Source organism: Pseudophryne corroboree, chromosome 4, assembly GCF_028390025.1.
Source record: "Pseudophryne corroboree isolate aPseCor3 chromosome 4, aPseCor3.hap2, whole genome shotgun sequence".
In the NCBI taxonomy this organism is placed as follows: domain Eukaryota; kingdom Metazoa; phylum Chordata; class Amphibia; order Anura; family Myobatrachidae; genus Pseudophryne; species Pseudophryne corroboree.
Genome location: NC_086447.1, coordinates 739,246,011 through 739,269,706, shown reverse-complemented (window position 1 = coordinate 739,269,706; position 23,696 = coordinate 739,246,011). Strand labels below are relative to the sequence as shown.

At 47.8% G+C, this 23,696-nt stretch overlaps 1 protein-coding gene across 6 annotated transcripts in view; it reads right to left on the bottom strand.

Moving 5' to 3' along the window:
• Positions 1-23,696, bottom strand: part of NINL (ninein like) — a 277,291-nt gene that overhangs the window by 134,914 nt on the left and 118,681 nt on the right. For all 6 annotated transcript variants that reach the window (XM_063918113.1, XM_063918114.1, XM_063918111.1 and 3 more), the window contains exons 9-10: positions 16,298-16,465; positions 14,527-14,663 (exon numbers count right to left, since the gene is read on the bottom strand). In XM_063918113.1, the coding sequence (XP_063774183.1) occupies positions 14,527-14,663; positions 16,298-16,465 (305 nt within the window). The remainder of the gene's footprint in view (positions 1-14,526; positions 14,664-16,297; positions 16,466-23,696) is intronic.

Genomic DNA, 23,696 nt, shown 5'->3' with positions numbered 1-23,696 from the left:
CATATCTTGACACCTGATGATTGTGGCGGGATGCCATTAGATCCACCTGAGGGTAACCCCACTTCTGGATCAACATCTGAAATACTTCTGGATTTAATGCCCACTCTCCTGGATGAAAATCCCGACGACTGAGAAAATCTGCCTCCCAGTTGTCCACTCCAGGAATGAACACTGCCGATAATATCACCTGGTGATATTCGGCCCATCTGAGGATCCGAGCTACTTCCCGCATAGCCATGCGGCTTCTCGTTCCTCCTTGTTTGTTTATGTATGCGACTGCCGTCGCGTTGTCTGACTGCACCTGAACAGTCTGAAAACGAAACATGTACACCGCTTGTCTTAGAGCATTGTAAATCGCCCTGAGTTCCAGAACATTTATGGATAGCGATCTTTCGTGATCCGCCCAGAGGCCCTGGAGCCGATAACTCTGAACTACAGCTCCCCAACCTCTGAGACTTGCGTCTGTTGTCAGAATTATCCAATTCGCAACGCCGAATCGTCTCCCTGCAGATAGATTGTGTATTTTTAACCACCAGAGAAGAGACACCCTGACTTGTGGTGACAACCTCACCCTGTGGTGCAGCTGCAGATGTGATCCCGACCACTGTGCTAACACCTCCAGTTGAAACGGACGTGAGTGAAATCTTCCGAACTGAAGTGCTTCGAAAGCCGCCACCATTGTGCCTAAAAGGCGAATGCACAAATGTACTGAGACTGTGCGTGGCTTGAGCACTAATTGCACCAGATGACGAATGCCCTGTACTTTCTGTTGTGGCAGGAAAACCCTTTGTTTTACTGTATCGAGAATCATCCCTAGGAATTGAAGTCGTTGACACGGAATTAGATGTGATTTCTTTAAACTGACTATCCAACCGTGCTGAACTAGTACATTGTACGTTAGTAAGGCATGTTGGAGAAGCAATTGTTGAGACGGAGCCTTTATGAGTAGATCGTCTAAATACGGAACAATTATTACCCCTAGGGACCTGAGATGAGCTGTCATCACGGACATTACCTTGGTGAATACCCGAGGCGCTGATGAGAGGCCAAACGGTAGAGCCTGAAATTGGTAATGGTCTCGCCTTATCGCAAACCTTAAGAAACTCTGGTGAGGTGGCCAGATCGGAATGTGCAAATACGCATCCTTGAGATCTAGTGCAATCATGAATTCCTGTGGCTCTAACCCTGCAATTACTGACCTGAGAGATTCCATCTTGAATCTGTGGTAAGTGACGTAATGATTGAGACCTTTTAGGTTCAATATTGGCCTGACTGAGCCATCTGGTTTTGGTACCAGAAACAGACTGGAATAATAACCCTGCCCCTGTTCCTGCACAGGGACCGGAATTATCACTGCAGCATTCAGCAGAGACTGAATGGCAACCTGCAGAACTGCTTTCTTGTCGTCCGACACAGGCAGTCCTGTCGTGAAAAATCTTCCTGTCGGAAGATAATCGAACTCTATTTTGTAACCCTCTAATACTAAATTGCGGATCCACCCATCTGTGGACGTCTGCAGCCACGCCCCCTGAAAGCTCTGAAGGCGTGCTCCCACAATTGGAGATCCGAGATGGGCTGGGAGCCCGTCATGCCACTGGTTTGTTAGTGGTCTTGGTGTCTTGACGACGTGCATTGGATTGTCGGGCACTACGTCCCCGACCTCTTCTGCCCGGCGTGACTGCTCCTCCCTGCCCACGAAAGGGCTGAGTTCTAAAGGATTTGAACGCCGGACCAGAATATTTCCGTTTAGGTATAGTTGTAGGCGATGGAAGAAAAACAGACTTCCCTCCAGTAGCCTCAGAAATCCATTTGTCCAATTCAGGACCAAAAAGTTTCTCGCCATCATAAGGCAATGCCTCTATACCTTTTTTAACCTCCGTCTCCGCCTGCCACGAACGCAGCCAAAGTGCTCGTCGTACTGTGACTAGCGATGAGGACAGGCGAGAAGTAAGCTGACAGACGTCAGTAGAAGCTGTACATAGATATTCAGCAGCTTCCCAGATTTGATCCGCGAGAAGTATAAGATGATCCTCTTGCAGAGCCGATTTGAGCTCTTTTATCCATACCATTAAAGCTTTAGTAACCCAAATGCCAACCAACCCAGGTCTTAACAGCACTCCAGTTGCTGTATACATGGACCTTAGCATAGCCTCTATTTTACGATCTGCAGGGTCTTTAAGCGTAGTAGCAGTTGGTACTGGTATGGTTAACTTCCTCGTAAGTTTAGATACGGATGAATCCACCAATGGTGGGTTCTCCCATGTAGCTGTCATGGCCTCTGGAAACGGGTAACTCGATTTAAATCTACGAGGAATAGAAAACCGTTTGTCCGGATTTTTCCGTGACTCCAGTAACATTTTATTAAGAGATTCCGAGATAGGGAAACACATCGGAGATCTCTGTCGTTTAGTAAAGACTACTTCATCATTCGTCAGTGGCTCCTCAGTTTCCGTAAACTCCAGCGACTGACGAACTGCTCTGATGAGATTGTCAATACCTGGGCTGTCAAAGTCGTCACCTTCTGACTGTTGTTCTATTTCGCCCTCCTCATACTCCTGTTCAGTGAGATCTAGTATCCCAGAGACAGGAAAATTAGTAGGAAAAGGAAACTTATCTTTTCCACTCAAGGTGGACTTATGACCAGTTTGAGACTCCCCAGGTAACTCAAATGGTCTCATCTTAAACTCAGATCTTGCCGCCTCTCTTTCTTCACGAGAGGCGGCCAGCTCTGATTGTAAACCAACTAATACATCTGCAAGTAAAGCCCATGGAGGGTCCTGAGATGCTGGCTTTACTTCTGGAATGGAAATCGTATTTATGGCTGTATTAACAACACATGCTGTACATGTGGTGGATCCATCAGGCAACACACTCTTACAGACATGACATGACAAATGTTTCTTAGATTTTGCTGGTGTCTTACTCATTATGAAGACAGACAATACAAACTCCACACAGACAGACTGCACGACTCAGTAATAACACCAAAGTTCCTGGTATATATCTAGGCAAGTGCAGTGCCTGCCAGCAATACGAAAACTGACCCCAAAATTCCCCTAGTACCACTCTTAGCCGAGATGTAAAATAGGAAACCTGGAACAGACAGGAGAACATTAAACATACTAAGCACCAAGTCTTTCCTAAAAGCTTGACACTGCCAAATACTGTTAAAGTCTCCCCCCACTCCCACGACCTCCGTGTACAGCACCGGGTCTGGGCCTGTGGAAGTTTTGCAAAGGGCCGTGTGAGCGGCCTGTCCTGTAGACCCCGGACAACGGAACTCCTCGGCTGCTGCGGGCGGATGGCGGAAGCAGAGAGCGTGCTGCATAGAGCCGTGGAGCGGCCTATGCACACGTGCTCCCGCCCGCCACACACAGCATAGCGGCGTGTCTGTGTAGCCAAGCAGCGCTGCTGCTGCGCAGGGAACAGCGGTCTCTTAGGATGCTGGGAGCCGGAGAGTGAGAGCGCGCCGCATGGACCGTGAAGCGGCCCATGTACACGCGCTCCGGGCAGCGGTGAGCACCCAACAATCCCCAACAGTGGAGCGGCAGCAAGCGCTGACCGCCCCAACCCAACATACCTGGACCGTGACAAAAGTCTATGACGGGGCTTTCATCCAAGCTCCGTCCAGCTTTCCTGCAGGCAGCCTGCAAGTGGAGTGAGGGAGCTCTTTACAGAGAGGTCCGACACTCACGGCTACTCAGCCGCTTCCACTGTCCCTGACCCACGCCTGTTAGAAGGGGGGAAAGGACGTGGAAATTGAAGAAAAAAAAAAACTTAGAAAAAATTCCAATACTTTGTGGACAAGCTCCACTATGCCTTCTAACTGTGTCGAGCACAGAAAAAACACTGAAGTGCTGCAGGATATGGAGGGGAGGAGTAGTCTCAAAATTAATTTATTCAGTGCCTTCTTCCGGTGGAAGCCGTCCATATCCCAAGAGTACTCCAGTGACCCCTAGTGGATGAAAAAGAAATACAAGGTAATATTAGAGACAATTTCCATTAGGCGATAGATAAAAAATAAGAATTTACTCACCGGTAATTCTATTTCTCGTAGTCCGTAGTGGATGCTGGGAACTCCGTAAGGACCACGGGGAATAGACGGCTCCGCAGGAGACTGGGCACATCTAAAGAAAGATTTAGGACTACCTGGTGTGCACTGGCTCCTCCCCCTATGACCCTCCTCCAAGCCTCAGTTAGAATACTGTGCCCGGAAGAGCTGACACAATAAGGAAGGATTTTGAATCCCGGGTAAGACTCATACCAGCCACACCAATCACACCATATAACACGTGATAGGAACCCCGGTTAACAGTATGATAACAATGGAGCCTCTGAACAGATGGCTCGCAATAACAACCCGATTTGTGTAACAATAACTATTTACAAGTATTGCAGACAATCCGCACTTGGGATGGGCGCCCAGCATCCACTACGGACTACGAGAAATAGAATTACCGGTGAGTAAATTCTTATTTTCTCTGACGTCCTAGTGGATGCTGGGAACTCCGTAAGGACCATGGGGATTATACCAAAGCTCCCAAACGGGCGGGAGAGTGCGGATGACTCTGCAGCACCGAATGAGAGAACTCCAGGTCCTCCTCAGCCAGGGTATCAAATTTATAGAATTTTGCAAACGTGTTTGCCCCTGACCAAGTAGCAGCTCGGCAAAGTTGTAAAGCCGAGACCCCTCGGGCAGCCGCCCAAGATGAGCCCACCTTCCTTGTGGAATGGGCTTTTACAGATTTAGGCTGCGGTAGTCCCACCGCAGAATGCGCCAGCTGAATAGTGCTACAAATCCAGCGCGCGATAGTCTGCTTAGAAGCAGGAGCACCCAGTTTGTTGGGTGCATACAGGATAAACAGCGAGTCAGTTTTCCTGACTCCAGCCGTCCTGGAAACATAAATTTTCAAGGCCCTGACTACGTCCAGTAACTTGGAATCTTCCAAGTCCCTAGTAGCCGCAGGCACCACAATAGGCTGGTTCAAGTGAAACGCTGATACCACCTTCGGGAGAAACTGAGGACGAGTCCTCAACTCTGCCCTATCCATATGGAAAATCAGATAAGGGCTTTTATAGGACAAAGCCGCCAATTCTGACACACGCCTGGCCGAAGCCAGGGCCAACAGTATGACCACTTTCCACGTGAGATATTTCAAATCCACAGTCTTATGTGGTTCAAACCAATGTGATTTCAGGAACTCCAAAACCACATTGAGATCCCAAGGTGCCACTGGGGGCACAAAAGGAGGCTGAATATGCAGAACTCCTTTGACAAAAGTCTGAACTTCAGGCAGTGAAGCCAGTTCTTTCTGGAAGAAAATCGACAGGGCCGAAATCTGGACCTTAATGGACCCCAATTTGAGGCCCAACGTCACCCCTGCTTGCAGGAAATGCAGGAATCGACCCAGTTGAAATTCCTCCGTTGGGGCCTTCCTGGCCTCACACCAAGCAACATATTTCCGCCAAATGCGGTGATAATGTTTTGCGGTGACATCCTTCCTGGCTTTGATCAGGGTAGGGATGACTTCCTCCGGAATGCCCTTTTCCTTCAGGATCCGGTGTTCAACCGCCATGCCGTCAAACGTAGCCGCGGTAAGTCTTGGAACAGACAGGGCCCCTGCTGCAGCAGGTCTTGTCTGAGCGGCAGAGGCCAAGGGTCCTCTAAAAGCATCTCTTGAAGTTCCGGGTACCAAGCTCTTCTTGGCCAATCCGGAACCACGAGTATAGTTTTCACTCCTCGCCTTCGTATTATTCTCAGTACCTTGGGAATGAGAGGCAGAGGAGGAAACACATAAACCGACTGGTACACCCACGGTGTTACTAGAGCGTCCACAGCGATCGCCTGAGGGTCCCTTGACCTAGCGCAATATCTTTTTAGCTTTTTGTTGAGGCGGGACGCCATCATGGCCACCTGTGGTCTTTCCCAACAGTTTACCAGCATTTGGAAGACTTCTGGATGAAGTCCCCATTCTCCCGGGTGGAGGTCGTGCCTGCTGAGGAAGTCTGCTTCCCAGTTGTCCACTCCCGGAATGAACACTGCTGTCAGTGCTAACACATGATTTTCCACCCATCGGAGAATCCTTGTGGCTTCTGCCAATGCCCTCCTGCTTCTTGTGCCGCCCTGTCTGTTTACATGGGCGACCGCCGTGATGTTGTCTGATTGGATCAGTACCGGCTGGTTCTGAAGCAGGGGCCTTGCTTGGCTTAGGGCATTGTAAATGGCCCTTAGCTCCAGAATATTTATGTGAAGCGAAATCTCCTGATTTGACCACAGTCCTTGGAAATTTCTTCCCTGTGTGACTGCACCCCAGCCCCGAAGGCTGGCATCCGTGGTCACCAGGACCCAGTCCTGTATTCCGAATCTGCGGCCCTCTAGTAGATGAGCCCTCTGCAGCCACCACAGCAGCGACACCCTGGTCCCTGCCGACAGGGTTATCCGCTGTTGCATCTGGAGATGGGACCCGGACCATTTGTCCAACAGGTCCCACTGGAAAGTCCTTGCGTGGAACCTTACGAATGGAATTGCTTCGTACGAAGCTACCATTTTTCCCAGGACTCGTGTGCATTGATGTACCGACACCTGTCCCGGTTTTAGGAGGTCTCTGACTAGAGATGATAACTCCTCGGCTTTTTCCACTGGAAGAAACACTTTTTTCTGGTCTGTGTCCAGAATCATTCCCAGGAACAGAAGACGTGTCGTCGGGACCAGCTGTGACTTTGGAATATTGAGAATCCAGCCGTGCTGTTGCAGCACTTCCCGAGAAAGTGCTACCCCCACTACCAACTGTTCCTTGGACCTCGCCTTTATCAGGAGATCGTCCAAGTATGGGATAATTAAAAACTCCCTTCTTGCGAAGGAGTATCATCATGTCGGCCATTACCTTGGTAAAGACCCTCGGTGCCGTGGATAACCCAAACGGTAGCGTCTGGAACGGATAGTGACAGTCCTGTACCACAAACCTGAGGTACTCCTGGTGAGGAGGGTAAATGGGGACATGCAGGTAAGCATCCTTGATGTCCAGAGAGACCCTGTAATCCCCCTCGTCCAGGTTCGCAATAACCGCCCTGAGCGATTCCATCTTGAACTTGAATCTTTTGATATATGTGTTCAAGGATTTTAAATTTAATATGGGTCTCACCGAACCTTACGGTTTCGGTACCACAAACATTGTGGAATAGTAACCCTTTCCTTGTTGAAGGAGGGGTACCTTGACAATCACTTGCAGTGAATACAGTTTTTAGATAACCACCACACTGCCTCCCTGGCAGAGGGAGTTGCCGGTAAGGCAGATTTTAGGAAATGGCGGGGGGGGGGGGAGACGTCTCGAATTCCAGCCTGTACCCCTGAGATACTGTTTGAAGAACCCCGGGATCCGCCTGTGAGAGAGCCCACTGTGCGCTGAAATTTTTGAGACGGGCCCCCACCGTACCCGGGTCCGCCTGAGCAGTCCCAGCGTCATGCTGTGGACTTACCGGACGCAGGGGAGGACTTCTGCTCTTGGGAACTAGCTGTGTGCTGCAGCTTTTTCCCTCTACCTTTTCCTCTTGGCAGAAAAGATGAGCCTCCAGCCCTCTTGCTTTTCTGGGGCCGAAAGGACTGTACCTGATAATACAGTGCTTTCTTTTGCTGTGGGGTAGCTTGTGGCAACCAGTTTGATTTCCCAGCAGTAGCTGTGGAAACGAGGTCTGAAAGACCATCCCCAAACAGTTCCACCCCCTTATAGGGCAAAACTTCCATGTGCCGTTTTGAATCGGCATCGCTTTTACATAGCGCTTATTTGTGATGCCAGCCGGCAAATATCCCTCTGTGCATCACGCATGTATAAGACAGCGTCTTTTATATGCTCTATTGTCAGCAAAATATTGTCCCTATCCATAGTATTATCCGACAGGGAATCTGACCACGCAGCTGCCGCACTGCACCTCCATGCCGAGGCAATAGCTGGTCTCAATATAATGCCCATGTGTGTGTATATAGCTTTAAGGGTAGTTTCCTGCTTTCTATCAGCAGGTTCCTTTAGGGCGGCCGTATCCGGAGACGGTAGTGCCACCTTTTTTAATAAGCGTGTCAGCGCTTTATCTACCCTAGGGGGTATTTCCCAACGTGACCTATCCTCTGGCGGAAAAGGGTACGCTGCTTAGAAATTATCAATTTCTTATCGGGGGAAGTCCACGCTTCCTCACACACCTCATATTAATTTCTCAGATGCAGGAAAAACTACAGGTAGTTTTTTCTCACCAAACATAATACCCTTTTTTGTGGTACCTGGGGTATTATCAGAAATGTGTAATACATTTTTCATTGCCTCAATCATGTAACGGGTGGACCTATTGGAGGGTACACTAGTCTCATCGTCGTCGACACTGGAGTCGATATCCGTGTCGACATCTGTGTCTGTCATCTGAGGTAGCGTGCGTTTTAAAGCCCCTGATGACATTTGAGACGCTGGAACAGGCACAAGCTGAGTAGCCGGCTGTCCTATGTCGTCAAACCTTTTGTGTAAGGAGTTGACACCTTCCATAAGTCCATCCACACAGGTGTCGACCCCGCAGGGGGTGACATCACATTCACAGGCATTTGCTTTTTTTTTTCTGAGCTGTGAGGGAAAATGGCGCCAGTGTGCTGAGGGAGATGGCTCCACCCCTTTTTCGGCGGGCTTTCTCCCGCTATTTTAATAATTCTGGCAGGGGTTAATATACACCTATATAGCCCCTGGGGCTATATATGGTGTCAGTTTGCCAGCCAAGGTGCTATTTATTGCTGCTTAGGGCGCCCCCCCCAGCGCCCTGCACCCATCAGTGACCGCAGTGTGTGGTGTGCATGAGGAGCAATGGCGCACAGCTGCAGTGCTGTGCGCTACCTTGGAGAAGACAGAAGTCTTCAGCCGCCGATTTTCCGGACCTTCTTGCTTCTGGCTCTGTAAGGGGCGCGGCTCCGGGAACGGACGACGAGGTCGGGTCCTGTGTTCGATCCCTCTGGAGCTAATGGTGTCCAGTAGCCTAAAAAGCCCAAGCTACCACCACTTAGGTAGGTTCGCTTCTTCTCCCCTTAGTCCCTCGGTGCAGTGAGCCTGTTGCCAGCAGGTCTCACTGTAAAATAAAAAACCTAAACTATACTTTCTTTCTAGGAGCTCAGGAGAGCCCCTAGTGTGCATCCAGCTCGGCCGGGCACAGAAATCTAACGGAGGCTTGGAGGAGGGTCATAGGGGGAGGAGCCAGTGCACACCAGATAGTCCTAAATCTTTCTTTAGATGTGCCCAGTCTCCTGCGGAGCCGTCTATTCCCCATGGTCCTTACGGAGTTCCCAGCATCCATTAGGACGTCAGAGAAATAAGATTTTAAATTACCTACCGGTAAATCCTTTTCTCACAGTCCACAGGGGATACTAGGAATCCATTTAGTACCATGGGGTATAGACGGATCCACTAGGAGCCTTGGGCACTTTAAGAATTTGATAGTGTGCGCTGGCTCCTCCCTCTATGCCCCTCCTACCAAACTCAGTCAGGAAACTGTGCCCGAGGAGGCAGACATACTTTGAGAGAAGGATAGATAAGGAAAGTGGTGAGATTACAAACCAGCACACAGAGAACAAGAGGAAAACCATGCTAACCAAACTTGAAACATGAACAGCAACAGCCGAACAAACCAGAATACTTAACTAAGTAACAGTGCAGAGAGAACGAAGCACCGGGCGGGCACCCAGTATCCCCTACGGACTACGAGAAAAGGGTTTCCCGTAACAACGAAGGGAAAGAAGAAAGCGATCGCTTGAAGATGGACTGGCGACGGGCTTTCCTGGGCGGCAACACAGCATCCGGAGCCGTTTTTAGGGAGTGGTAAGAAAAACGCAGGCGTGTCCAGGGTGGGTGTTAGACGTCAGAGCCAGGACCGAACAGGCTGAAAACGTTGCAGCTGGTAAGCATGTCTAGCCCTACTTACAAACTGCACAAATTTATTCCCCATAGCAGGGCTGCACAAGCGAATGCAGCCTTGCTATGGGGAAAACCCACCCCCATAGGCAGAGTATAGTTGATCGCATGGGCTGCAAAAAGCAGCTTAGTGCGATCAACCCTGAATGAGGGCCAATATCCCTTGTTTTGCAGATGAGGTGGAACTGGAACAATGACCTGAGTCTGTACCAGTTTTTGAATGGCGTCCTGTAAGGTTATACTTGCCTCTTGTGAAACTGGTAAGCCTGATTTGAAGAATCTGTGAGGTGGGAGCTCCTGAAACTCCCGTCTGTAGCCCTGGAAAATAAGATCCAGACCCAGGGATCCTGGGATACTGGCACAAACCTGTCCAGATGTGACTGAAATTTTTTAGTCGGGCTCTCACCTGCCAGTCTTCCAGGCATCGCGGTCCACCGTCATGCTGAAGGCTTTGAGGAATCAGAGCTTGAGCTCTGTTCCTGTGAACCAGCAGTTTCTGGTTTGCGTGGTTTACCTCTAGCGCCTCTGGTGGCTGTAGAAGAACCTCTGGTTTTACCCATAAACTTGGCAGTCCGAAAGGACTGTAAATTAGGTCCTGAGTAGGCCTTCCTGGCTGGGGGAGCTGCAGAAGGAAGATACATGGACTTAACCGCAGTTGCTTTGGAGATCCATTTGTCTAGTTCATCTCCAAATAAGGCTTCTCCTGTGAAAGGTAGGCCTTCCACGCCTTCCCTGGAGTCTGCATCAGCAGTCCACTGGCGTAGCCATAAGCCTGCTAGCAATGGTGCGTGCATTAAGCAAGCCTATTTCTTTTATGGCTTCCACCATAAAATTCGCAGAGTCCTGTATATGTTGCAGGAATAAAAATCTCCCCTTGAGGCAAGGTATTTAACCCCTCAATTAGGTTACCCCGACCATTTGGCGATGGCCTTAGTAATCCACCCACATGCAATAGTGGGTCTCTGGGCCACCCCAGTAGCTGTATACAAAGATTTGAGTGTATTCTCAATTCTACGATCAGCCGTGTCTTTTAGGGAGGGTGCCACCGGGACAGGCAATATAATTTTCGGTGACAGCCTGGATACTGATGCATCCACTATTGGTGGATTTTCCCATTTTTTCCTATCCTCAGTAGGAAATGGAAAATATGATATCAACCCTTTAGGTTCTTCAAACAGGGTATTTAGTTCCTTTGACATAGGAAAAGTGGCTGAGGATTTCTTTTTTATATTAAAATAAGATTCCTCAGTCTCCTCTGTCACCTTATCAGGGATATGCAGAACTTCTGTGATAGCTTCTATGAGAGCCTCTATTCCCTGTGACAGAGTACCCTCCCCAACCTCTGAGTCCATCTCCCCCTGCTCCATGTCTGACCCTTCATCATCAGAGTCAGTCTGCAGGACAAATGGCAGGGGACTGAGACGCTAGTTTGAGTACGGAGTCTCTTTTCATAAACTCAGTCATAGATTGTCTTAAGTATTGCATCTCTTTCTCATTGCGGGACAATTTAGTAGATATCCCCTAATGGTGTCCAGCCAAGCTGGCTCTGCCCCGCTAGCCTGGGAGGGTGCACTGCACTTAGTACACTGCAGTGAACCCCCTGGATAAGCGGAACACTGTGCCTTACATGAAACACACTCTTTGTCTGACATACTGTGACAGTACACACACAGGAACAGGGTAAATGCACAATTAACCCACAAAGAGCCCTTCCAGGGAGACACAGAGATAGTATGGAGCCAGCACACTGCGCCCTTACTGCTGATGCCAAGCTTAGCTAGGTCACAGACTAAGTACCTAGATTGGGGACTTAGTACACTAGTAAGCGCTTCCCCCCTGCTATGACCCCCCTGGTACCGCTTAGGTAATCTGGAGTCTCTCACGAGGAGCTGCGCGTCCCCGTCAGTCAGCGTCTGTGTCCACTGCAGAGGGAAAATGGCGCTGGTGAGCTGCTGGATCAGCTCATAATGAAGCCACGCCCCTTTAATGGCGCACGGTCTTCCCGCACTTTTTTATACTGGCTGAGGTCATTTTTGTGCCTAAAATGGAGTCAGCCCCCTTTTTTGTCTGTAATGCCAGTCTGGGTACTTTGTACACATATAGTATACTGAGACACCCTGTTTGCCCCCCTCAGAAGCTGGGCGTCTGCACTGTGTACCGAGTCTGGAGACCTAGCCGCCCCATGCAGAAGCTGTGCATCTCCGTACCCTCATGCCGCCATAATGGCCGGTGACACGCTAACCGGGACGTCGGCTTAGTACTCACCACTCTTCTATCTTCTGGCTCTGTTAGGGGTGGCGGCGTGCTGCGAGAATGTACGCTCGTCGTGGTGGGGCTTGCGAATAGTTCCCTCAGGAGCTATTGTCCTGTCAGTGGGAAACGGGACCATTAATCCTTCAAGAGGTTCGGCCGTTCCCCCAGTCCCACGAAGCAGAAAGGCTGGCGCCATCCAGTCCTGCCTGAAAATTAACAAACATATAAAATAAATGCAGAAAACTCTTCAGGAGCTTCCAGCGACGTGACCGGCTACTGCGGGCACATTTTCTAAACGGAGTTTGGTAGGTGGGGCATAGAGGGAGGAGCCAGCGCACACTATCAAATTCTTAAAGTGCCCAAGGCTCCTAGTGGACCCCTCTATACCCCATGGTACTAAATGGATTCCCAGTATCCCTAAGGACGTAGGAGAAAAGAACAGAAGTGGAAAGAGAGAAAATGTTTAAAATGGGCTTATGGAAAATGTCACTCCCAGTACAATCAGTACTAGCAGTTAAGATAGCATTATATGGCTACTCCAAGCACTGTTCTCCCAGCACAGAACAATGTAGGATAGGGGTAGGCATTTATTTCAGCTGAGGGGCCACTTGACACTTTCTTGTCAGTATCTGAGGGCCACACATAACATAGCAGCTCCCCCCCACGTGCCAAAAATATAGGGACGTGGCTTCATGTGGAAGGGGCATGGCCAAAAAAATAATACAGATTCATATTAGGCTGCTCAATAGTCTCCATTATTCAAATTGCGCCACACAGTAGCGCCCCTTACACCCATTACACCAGATAAAGCCCCTTTTACACACATTATGGCAGGTAGAGCTCCCTTAGACACAGTATGGATGGTAGAGCCCCCTTTTTTACACAGTACGGAAGGTAGAGCTCCCTTTTACACATTAACATTTTATTTGGGATAATCATTGCGCAGCAAGCAAATTATCCAGTGTCTTATGGCCCCTGGGGAAAGGTGCGACACAGTGATAGAACACGGGGGTGTGACACAGTGATAGAACACGGTGGGGGTGTGACACAGTGACAGAACACGGTGGGGGTGTGACACAGTGACAGAACACGGTGGGGGTGTGACACAGTGACAGAACACGGTGGGGGTGTGACACAGTGACAGAACATGGTGGGGGTGTGACACAGTGACAGAACACGGGGGTGTGATACAATGACAGAACAAGGTGGGTGACAGTGAGAACACGGGGGGGTGACACGGTGACAGAACACGGGGGTGTGACACGGTGACAGAACACTGGCGTGTGACACGGTGACAGAACACTGGCGTGTGACACGGTGACAGAACACTGGCGTGTGACACGGTGACAGAACACTGGCGTGTGACACGGTGACAGAACACTGGCGTGTGACACGGTGACAGAACACTGGCGTGTGACACGGTGACAGAACACTGGCGTGTGACACGGTGACAGAACACTGGCGTGTGACACGGTGACAGAACATGGGGGGGTGACATGGTGACAGAATACAGGGGGTGACACGGTGACAGAACATCGGGGGGTGACACAGTGACAGAACACGGGAGGGGTTGGTACAGCGAGAGCTAAAGATCTCTACCCCCCAACCTAAAAACAGTCTGACGCCACTGCCCGCACACACAAACACTCACTTTTTCCATTAACTCACTGATCTGGCTGGCAGTGCAGGAAGGATTGATCTGTAGCAGTCTGGCTCTTGTCCCGTGTAGCTCCGCCCTCTGAGATCCCGTGTAGCCCCGCCCCTCATCGGCACGTAACTCCCTCCCCTTTTCGGCTGAACACAGCCGTTGTCACTGGGGACTCTGGAGGTGGAGGCTACAACGCAGGCGCCGTGCAGCAGCAGCAGGGGAGACTGGCACCTGCAGCTTGGAGGTACTGCAGAGCAATAACAAGCAGCTCAGCCGGTCGGGCCGCTTGTCATTGCTTGCTGGTGGGAGGCAGTGGGCCGGGCAGGATCGGTTTGCGGGCCGCATCCGGCCGGCGGGACGTATTTTGCCCACCCCTAATGTGGCACAAGGGCCTCAATGCTGAGGATGCACAGCAAACCATGACAGATAGTGAATAATAATAGCCAGAAGGCTTGCCAAGGTACCCGTGCTGAATATCTGCTGAAAAAGAGCCGGGACATCAGAGCATTATAATAAACAAAAATGAGTTAAACAGTTATCATATCACATTTAAAGGTAACATAGGATATGTCTGCTCTTGCACTCTTCAAAACGGAGGATATCACAATAAGGTGTTTAGACACTTGCCCAAAAAATTCAAATACCTAAAAAGCTCTATATCTGGGCCATGAGACTTATAAAAGGGAAACTTACTGCTGGTGATGTAGTTCATGTTTATAAGATGTCAATGCCGCAATGTGCATTCTGTTCTTTGTTGAAATTATCTCATTGTCTAAAGCAGTGGTGAGCTCCAGGAGGTTCACTTGTTCTTCCACATTAAAATCCAGGCTCTAAAGAGAAGAAATACATAACTTATTTTCTTACATTGGGGCTATTCAATTGTTGGAGAGATTGTTAGCCCCCATAGGTGTCTACCGGAGCTATTCAAATGTTGCTCCGATCATTAGGTGCAGAAATCACATTTCCGCTCGCACCGCCCTAGCCTTTTAAGATTAAGAGGATAATTCAATTAGCCGCGGTAAATTACCACTGCTAATTGATCCACCAGATTCTATCCAATTAGCCCCGAAAGCAAACACTATCAAGGACTTTTTTTCACCGGCCTGGAGGCAGATGAAAAAATAAATGCCTCATAACTGATCCGGGTCCATGTGTTGTCTCTCGAAAAAGGCCTCGTTTTCTTTTTTGCTTGAAAAATTATTAGGCACAATTAAACTCCCCTCTAAGGGGTCTATATAACTCAAGTCTGCATTTTAAGGTCGGATCCAAATTCGACCTATTCAATCAAACTGCCGTTTATCCAACATGTCAGAAATTCCGACTTGTTGGAAAACATGTGGATCGGCAGATTAGCCGCGGATCTACGTGTTTTGTCAAATTAGCGGCCAAATCCGACTTTAAAAAAAGCCGGCTTGGCATTGTCGGAAACAGCCAAAACCTGTCTGATTTGGCCACAAATTGAATACTGAAACGTTGGATCCTTTCCGACGGAAAGGATCAGACATCAATTGAATAGACCCGTAAATCTCCATATATCAATGTGTTCTCTCCCATTCTTCATCAAGGGATCTTAACCTTGAGTACTAGAAACTCTGAGCCTTTTCTCTGCTGATTCATAAAGAGTGGCTCTTTGACGGAATATGGATACTCTAACCCATGTTTTTGTTAATATATTTAGAAAAAAATTCAGATACATCATCTTGGTCCTTTGCAATTCCCGATTCATTGCTTAAAAAGGAAAAAAAAAATATCAAGGACAATTAAGAAAAAGTCTCACTGGCTGTAAAGCCTCTATGTACACACTTGATCTTTATCTCTTTAGCACTTAACATTAAGTCTTTCTTCATAAAAAAAATGACTACCCCACTTTCATACCAAAAATGCTGGAACCAGGTTATTGCTGGGTTATGGAGAGGACATCTCCAAAAGACCAGAGTTGGATGTCGGGTTTGACCCTTGTAGCTACCAAGCTTGGATTCTTGGGTAACACAACCCAGGTAGATCCTTTCACACCAAACCTGGACCCGGTTGCCCCGGCAATAACCCGGTTTATAAATTTGGTGTGAAAGGGGTATTATACAACATTAAACGACACCACCCAGGACATGATTTGTTTCACTTCTTCAGGGGTTTCAGTTGGTTTGGGGTACAGTCCACACACAAAGGACTCACATACTGTAAAGCTCGTGTTTAGCATTTGGTACACATTCACAATGATGAGTTTTGCTTGTAATCATTCCTTCAGCGAGCTCTGCTAGAGTACTGAGAAGAGAAATACCCCTAGCACTAAAATATACCCAGAGAAACTTAGTTTAGGTTTAACAGGGTGGTTATAATCTTAAATGACCCTAAATGGGTGAGAATGTATATAACAGGAAGACATTTATTACAGCAGAAACATAAGGTAAGCAAACATTTGTGTGTCGGCACTTGATGCTTGGAATGAGCAGATTTGACTACTTACCATTAATATCTCTCTACAGTCTTCAATCCCTTGCTCTTCCCAGATGATCATAACCTGTTCTGGGTTCCCAAAACCAGACCCATCATCAATGCTGGAGAAAAGATGGAAGGGTCCATAGCCAGAAAGAAGAGAAGGAGTGGCTGTCTTATGGCTGTTCTCCTCTAGCAGCTGTAGTAAAACATTACAAAACTAAATGAGTTTACATAGCTGCAAATGCAACACGATATATGTGTTTAAGTGTTCACTAATCCGTCTGATTTCACGGCTGTTTATTAGGAATACATCTACGCAGGGATTGCAAGCATCAAAAATAGAACATAACGCATTAAGGGCAAATGGAAAAACATATTACACATATTGTTGTTATTTTCATTATCTCAAATTCAGTAAAACTTGATTGATTCTGCCCTGATCATAGTTCCTGAAAATCTGTATTTATCAAACCACAATGTAAATGAAAAGATATGGGGGCAGATTAAATTTGTCTTAATTTCGTAGTTAACACCTAATTCAACTTCTACAGTTACAAAAACCTGCTGGACATTATGCAAAGGCCAAACTTGTTACTTATATTGTACATTTTATAGTGGTCTCTATAAGAGGAAATGGTCATTTCTCAGGAACTTTCCCCTGAAATATAAAATTTAAATATTGATTAAATCTGGGACATATGTTGTGTGTTCTGAAGACTTTGTAAAGTTCTGTTTTCTTAGTTTACATTTTGAGATGTAATAAGATTTATGTACTAATGTCAGTATTGCATATGGGTGGTCATTCAGAGATGTTCGCTCGTTGCCGATTTTCGCTATGCTGCGATTTGTTGCTAAATGCGCATGGTACGCGGAGCGCATGTGCAAAGTTATTTAACACAAAACTTAGTAGATTTGCTGGTGTTCGTGCGACGCTTTTCAGTCGCACTGCTGATTGGTGAATGATTGACAGAAAAGGGGTGTTTCTGGGTGGTAACAGCGTTTTCCGGGAGTGTGCTAAAAAACGCAGGCGAGTCAGGTAAAAAACGCGGGAGTGTCTGGAGAAACGGGGAGTGGCTGGCCGAACGCAGGGCGTGTTTGTGACGTCAAACCAGGAACTAAACGGACTGAGGTGATCGCAATCTAGGAGTAGGTCTGGAGCTACTCAGAAACTGCAAGAAAATATTTAGTAGCAGTTCTGCTAATCTTTCGTTCGCTATTCTGCTAAACTAAGATACACTCCCAGAGGGCGGCAGCCTAGTGTTTGAAATGCTGCTAAAAGCAGCTAGCGAGCGAACAACTCGGAATGAGCACCATAGAAAGAGAGCCTGGCTTACACTGGCTTGGAGCCATGAAAAGTGTGTGCATCTGACGAAGGATTTTGTGTGTGGATTAAATAGGTTTCATGCCAATTAGGTAATTGATTAAATGCTGTGCAGGCAAGATGGGTTGTAGGTATAAATCCAGCCATCTAAGACCATAGCAAAAATACTCCTAAGAGATCCTCAGAAAAGTCCATGATGAAGTCTTGCTATTGAATACGAAACGCGTTGAGAAACTACCCTGGACCCTCTTGTGATGAACAGATAATCTTTTATATGTTTTTATTCTTGAACGTGGATTTTTATTTATCTTTTTTAATAAAACTGTGAATTACTTATGCTAAAGTATTGTGGAGTGTGGTATATCGGGAATGCTATATAGCCCAGTAATACTCTTATTAGCACAGTTCAAAGAATATATGCAGATTAAATAATATGGTACACACTATTATTTTTGTCATTTTGTCTATTGTTTCCAGTTGCTATGATCTACCGCTGGTCAGATGATTAAAGATCACATTATTGAGTTAAGTGTTTTCTGAATCCTCCCAGCACATGTGTATAAAAATAGGATTTTAATACCTACTGGTAAATCCTTTTCTCCTAGTCTGCAGAGGATGCTGGCGTCCACTTCAGTACCATGGGGTATAGACGGTTCCGCAGGAGCCATGGGCACTTTAAGACTTTTCAAGGGTGTGAACTTGTTCCTCCCTCTATGCCCCTCCTCCAGACCTCAGTTATAGGAACTGTGCCCAGGGAGACTGACATTTCGAGGAAAGGATTTACTTTTATACTAATGGTGATTTTCATACCAGCTCACACCTTAACCATGCCGCACAACATGGCATTCAAGATGACACACGCCGACAGGCATGCACCATTTACAGCAACATGCTGAAAACAAATGAAACACAACTAGTGTAACTATAAAGAACAAACTGCAGGTAAAGTACGCACTGGGTCGGGTGCCCAGCATCCTCTACGGACTAGGAGAAAAGGATTTACCGGTAGGTATTAAAATCCTGTTTTCTCATACGTCCTAGAGGATGCTGGGGTCCACTTCAGTACCATGGGGTTATACCAAAGCTCCAGGACGGGCGGGAGAGTGCGGATGACCCTGCAGCACCGATTGACCAAACTTGAGGTCCTCATTGGCCAAAGTGTCAAACTTATAAAATTTAGCAAATGTGTTTGACCCTGACCAAGTAGCTGCTCGGCAAAGTTGTAAAGCCGAAACGCCCCGGGCAGCCGCCCAGGATAAGCCCACTTTCCTAGTAGAATGGGCCTTCACCGACTTCGGTACCGGCAAGCCGGCCGTAGAATGAGCGTGCTGAATTGTCCCTCTGATCCAGCATGCAATAGTCTGCTTAGAAGCAGGACACCCAATCTTGCTGGGAGCATACAGGACAAACAGAGCCTCTGTTTTCCGTAACCGAGCTGTTCTTGCGACATAAATCTTCAAAGCTCTAACCACATCTAGAGACTGTGACTCAGTGAAAGTGTCAGTAGCTACTGGCACCACAATAGGTTGGTTTATGTGGAAGGACGAAACCACCTTTGGAAGAAATTGTTGACGAGTTCTTAACCCTGCCCTATCTTCATGGAAGATCAGGTAAGGGCTCTTGTGACACAAGGCCCCCAACTCAGACACCCGCCTTGCGGATGCCAAGGTCAAAAGCATCACCCCTTTCCAATTGAGAACTTTCAATTCTACCTCCTGCAGAGGTTCAAACCAATCTGATTGAAGGAACTGTAACACCACATTAAGGTCCCATGGTGCCACTGGAGGCACAAATGGAGGCTGGATGTGCAGAACCCTCTTTCACGAACGTCTTAACCTCTGGAAAGGAAACCAATTGTTTTTAAAAGAAAACTGATAAGGCCGAAATCTGGAACTTGATTGACCCCAATCTAAGTACCGCATCCACACCAGCCTGCAGAAAATGGAGAAAAACGTCCCAACTCAAACTCTTCCGTAGGAGCCTTCTTGGATTCACACCAAGACACATATTTTCTCAAAATACGGTGGAATGTTTAGACGTTACTCCTTTCCTGGCCTGAATAAGAGTGGGGATGACTTTCTTGGGAATACCCTTTCGGGCTAGGATCCAACACAACGGCCATGCCGTCAAACGTAGCCGCAGTAAGTCTTGATACACACCCAGCCCCTGCTGTAATAGGTCCTCTCAAGGAGGAAGAGGCCGAGGGTCTTCTATGAGCAACTCCTGAAGATCTGGATACCAATCCCTCCTTGGCCAGTCTGGGACAATGAGGATTGCTCGAACTCTTGTTCTTATTATTTTGAGAACTTTTGGAATCAGTGGAAGTGGAGGGAAAACATATACTGACCAAAACACCCACTGGGTCACCAGTGCATCCACTGCTATTGCTTGAGGGTCTCTCGACCTGGAACAATATCTCTGAAGCTTCTTGTTTAGACGAGATGCCATCATGTCTACTTGAGGAACTCCCCAAAGACTTAACACCTCTGCAAAGACTTCATGGTGGTGGCCCCACTCTCCTGGATGGAGATCGTGTCTGCTGAGGAAGTCTGCTTCCCAGTTGTCCACTCCCGGAAAGAAAATTGCTGACCGAGCTCTTACATGTCTTTCTGCCCAGAGGAGAATTCTTGTCACCTCCTCCATTGACGCTCTGCTTTTCGTTCCGCCTGCCTGTTTATGTACGCGACTGCTGTTACATTGTCTGACTGGATCTGCACGGGATGATCTTGAAGAAGATGTACCGCTTGTAGTTGTAAATGGCTCTCAATTCCAGAATGTTTATGTGAAGGCAGGCTTCCTGACTTCACCACTATTTTCCTTGGAAGCTTTCCCCCTGTGTGACCGCTCCTCAGCCTCGGAGATTTGCATCCGTGGTTATTAGGACCCAGTCGTGAATCCCAAACCTGCATCCCTCTAGTAGGTGAGAACTGTGTAGCCACCACAGGAGCGAAATCCTGGCTGTGGGGGACAGGATTATTTTCCGGTGCATGTGTAGGTGGGATCCGGACCACTTGTCCAACAGGTCCCACTGGAATACTCTGGCATGAAATCGGCCAAACTGTATGGCCTCGTAGGCCGCTACCATTTTCCCCAACAACCGAATGCATTGATATATCGACACGCTTGTTGGTTTCAATATTTGTTTGACCATTTTCTGGATTTCCAGAGCCTTTTCCACTGGAAGAAATACTCTCCGTACTTCTGTATTCAGAATTATCCCTAAAAAAGACAATCTTGTTGTCGGTTCCAACTGCGACATTGGAAAAATCATGATCCAATCGTGTTGTTAGTGTATTAACAGGGAGAGTGCGATGTTCTGCACCAACTGTTCCCTGGATCTCGCTTTTATCAGGAGATTGTCCAGATAAGGAATTATATTGACTCCTTTTTGACGAAGGAGGATCATCATCTCCGCCATCACCTTGGTGAATACCCTCGGTGCCGTGGAGAGTCCGAACGGCAACGACTGGAACTGGCAATGGCAATCCTGTACTGCGAATCTCAGATAAGCTTGGTGAGGAGGATAAATGGGAACATGCAAGTAAGCATCCTTTATGTCTACTGACACCATGAAGACCCCCTCCTCCAGACTGGAAATCGCTACCCTCAGAGATATCATCTTGAACTTGAAGCTTTTCAGGTAGAGATTCAGATTTTTCAGGTTTAAAATCGGTCTTACCTAGCCGTCCGGCTTCGGAACTACGAAGAGGCTTGAATAAAAACCTTCTCCTTGCTGTGACAAGGGTACCAGGACAATGACCTGATCCTGACATAATTTTTGAATTGCCGTTGTTATTGCCTCTCTTTCTGGAAGAGAAGCTGGCAAGGTCGAATTGAAAAATCGGCATGCGGGGACGTCTTGAAACTCTAGTTTGTACCCATGGGACACTATTTGTAAGACCCATGGTTTCTGGCCAGATTGAATCTAGATTTGACTTTAAAGTTTCAGACGTGCTCCCACCCGAACAGACTCCCGCAAGGGAGCCCCAGCATCATGCTGCAGATTTGGCAGAAGCAGGGGTGGACTTCTGCTCCCGCGATCCGGGAGACGCTGTGTATTTCTTTCCTTTTCCCCTTCCCCTAACTGCAAAAAAGGGGGAACCTTTGGCCTTTTTGTATTTGTTGGGCCGAAAGGACTGCATGTGAGAGTGAGGTGTCTTTTTCGCCGGTGTAGGAGCATAAGGCAAGAATGTCGACTTACCTGCGGTAGCCGGCGAGACTAAAGCATCCAGTCCATCACCAAACAAGGCCTCACCCTTATACGGGAGAGCCTCCATATTTCTTTTGGACTCTGCATCAGCATTCCACTGGCGAATCTACAACGCCCTCCGAGCCGATACTGCCATGGTAGCGGTTCTTGATCCCAAGAGACCAATATATTTAATGGTTTCTAGTACGTACGCAGCAGCGTCTTTGATATGACCTAACGTTAGGAGTATCTCGTCTCCATCTATTGTGTCAATGTCTAATGACAAGTTTTCTGACCACTTTTATATAGCACTACTCACCCACGCACAGACAATGGTAGGCTTGAGTAGTGTCCCATTGGCCACATCAATAGATCACTTCACTCACTTGCGGTCTGTCGGTTTCTTAAGTGAAGCCATTCCAGGCGCAGGGAGAAACACCTTTTCTCTTTTATGACAAGGCCCTGTCTAAAATGCGGGGTGACTCCCATCTTTTGGAAAAAGATAAGCTGCCTGAATTCCTTTTGGGAATCTGACATTTCTATTCAGGTTAAATCAGACTCCCTCCAAGAGACTGTTCAATTCCTGAGGTGGAGGGAAAATTACATTACTTCTCTACTAAAGTAAACCCTCTCCTTGTGGTAAAAGAGGGGGCTTCGTAACTTCTAACACCTCCTTTATAGCTAAAACATGTTTTGAATGCTTTTTTGCTAACTTAGAACCTATTCTCCTGGAATCACAAGCGTCGACACAGGAATCAGAGTCCGTGTCGGTATCAGTTTGTACTACTTGTGCAAATTTGTATGTGACCCAGAGGGGTCCCTGTGGATGAAAGGCAGAACTATTAAAAATCACATCTTCAACAGATTATTTTCAGTTTTCTGTATGAGATTCAGTCCAACCTCTTACTGATATGATTCACACTATCATATAACCTTTCACCCAGTCAGGCTCTTGGTGTCATATTACACCTCTGTGTCCCTAACATGTCTCCCACAGAGGAAGAGTTCCCTGCCACAGACATGGTACACACGTGCACAACCACGCCACAGACACTCCGGGACTTATAGGGGACAGACCCACAGTAAAATCTGTCAGAGGGACACAGATAGGATTTGCCAGTTCACAACCCAGCGCCAGTAACACAATGTCTGTGAACACAAAATGCCCACTGACACGCAGCGCTTTATAATGTTAATCACACAATTATATAGCACCAAATTCACTGTGCCCCCCCCCCCCCCCCTGTTTTGCACCCTGATACTTGTTCAGCAGTGGAGGACCAGCGTGGTCTCTGCAGCCTGAGGAGAGAGAGAAAATGGCGCTGAGTAGTGTGCTGGCTGACTGAGGAGGAAGCTCCACTCTGCAATGGCGTGTTTCTCCTCAGCTTTTATCAGGTAATTTTTTATACTGGCGGGGGTAAAACTGTGCCTCAGCAACTCATGCCCCTTATTTATGTCAGTTTCCATAGGTTTCATGCTGCTCAGGGCGCCGCCGCCCCCCCTCCTCCCCCCCCCTCCCCCGCCCTGCACCCTGCAGTGCCTGTGTGGGCAACATGGCGCGCTGCGCTCCCGCCAGCTGCGCGGTACCTTTAGCCGTCACTTTCTTGATTGAAGATCTGTCTTCTAACACTCACCTGTCTTCTGGCTCTGTGAGGGGGGTGATGGCGTGCTGTGGGAGTGAGCATCTAGGCACGGCTAGCGTTCAGTTCCCTTCAGGAGCTAATGGTGTCCTGTCAGCCAGAAGCAGAGCCATGAAACTCTTTAGGAAGTTGGTTCCTACTTCTGCCCCCTCAGTCCCATGAAGCAGGGAGACTGTTGCCAGCAGTTCTCCCTGAAAATAAAAAACCTAACATAAGTCTTTTCAGAGAAACTCCGTAGAGCTCCTATGGAGTGCATCCAGTCTGCCTGGGCACATTT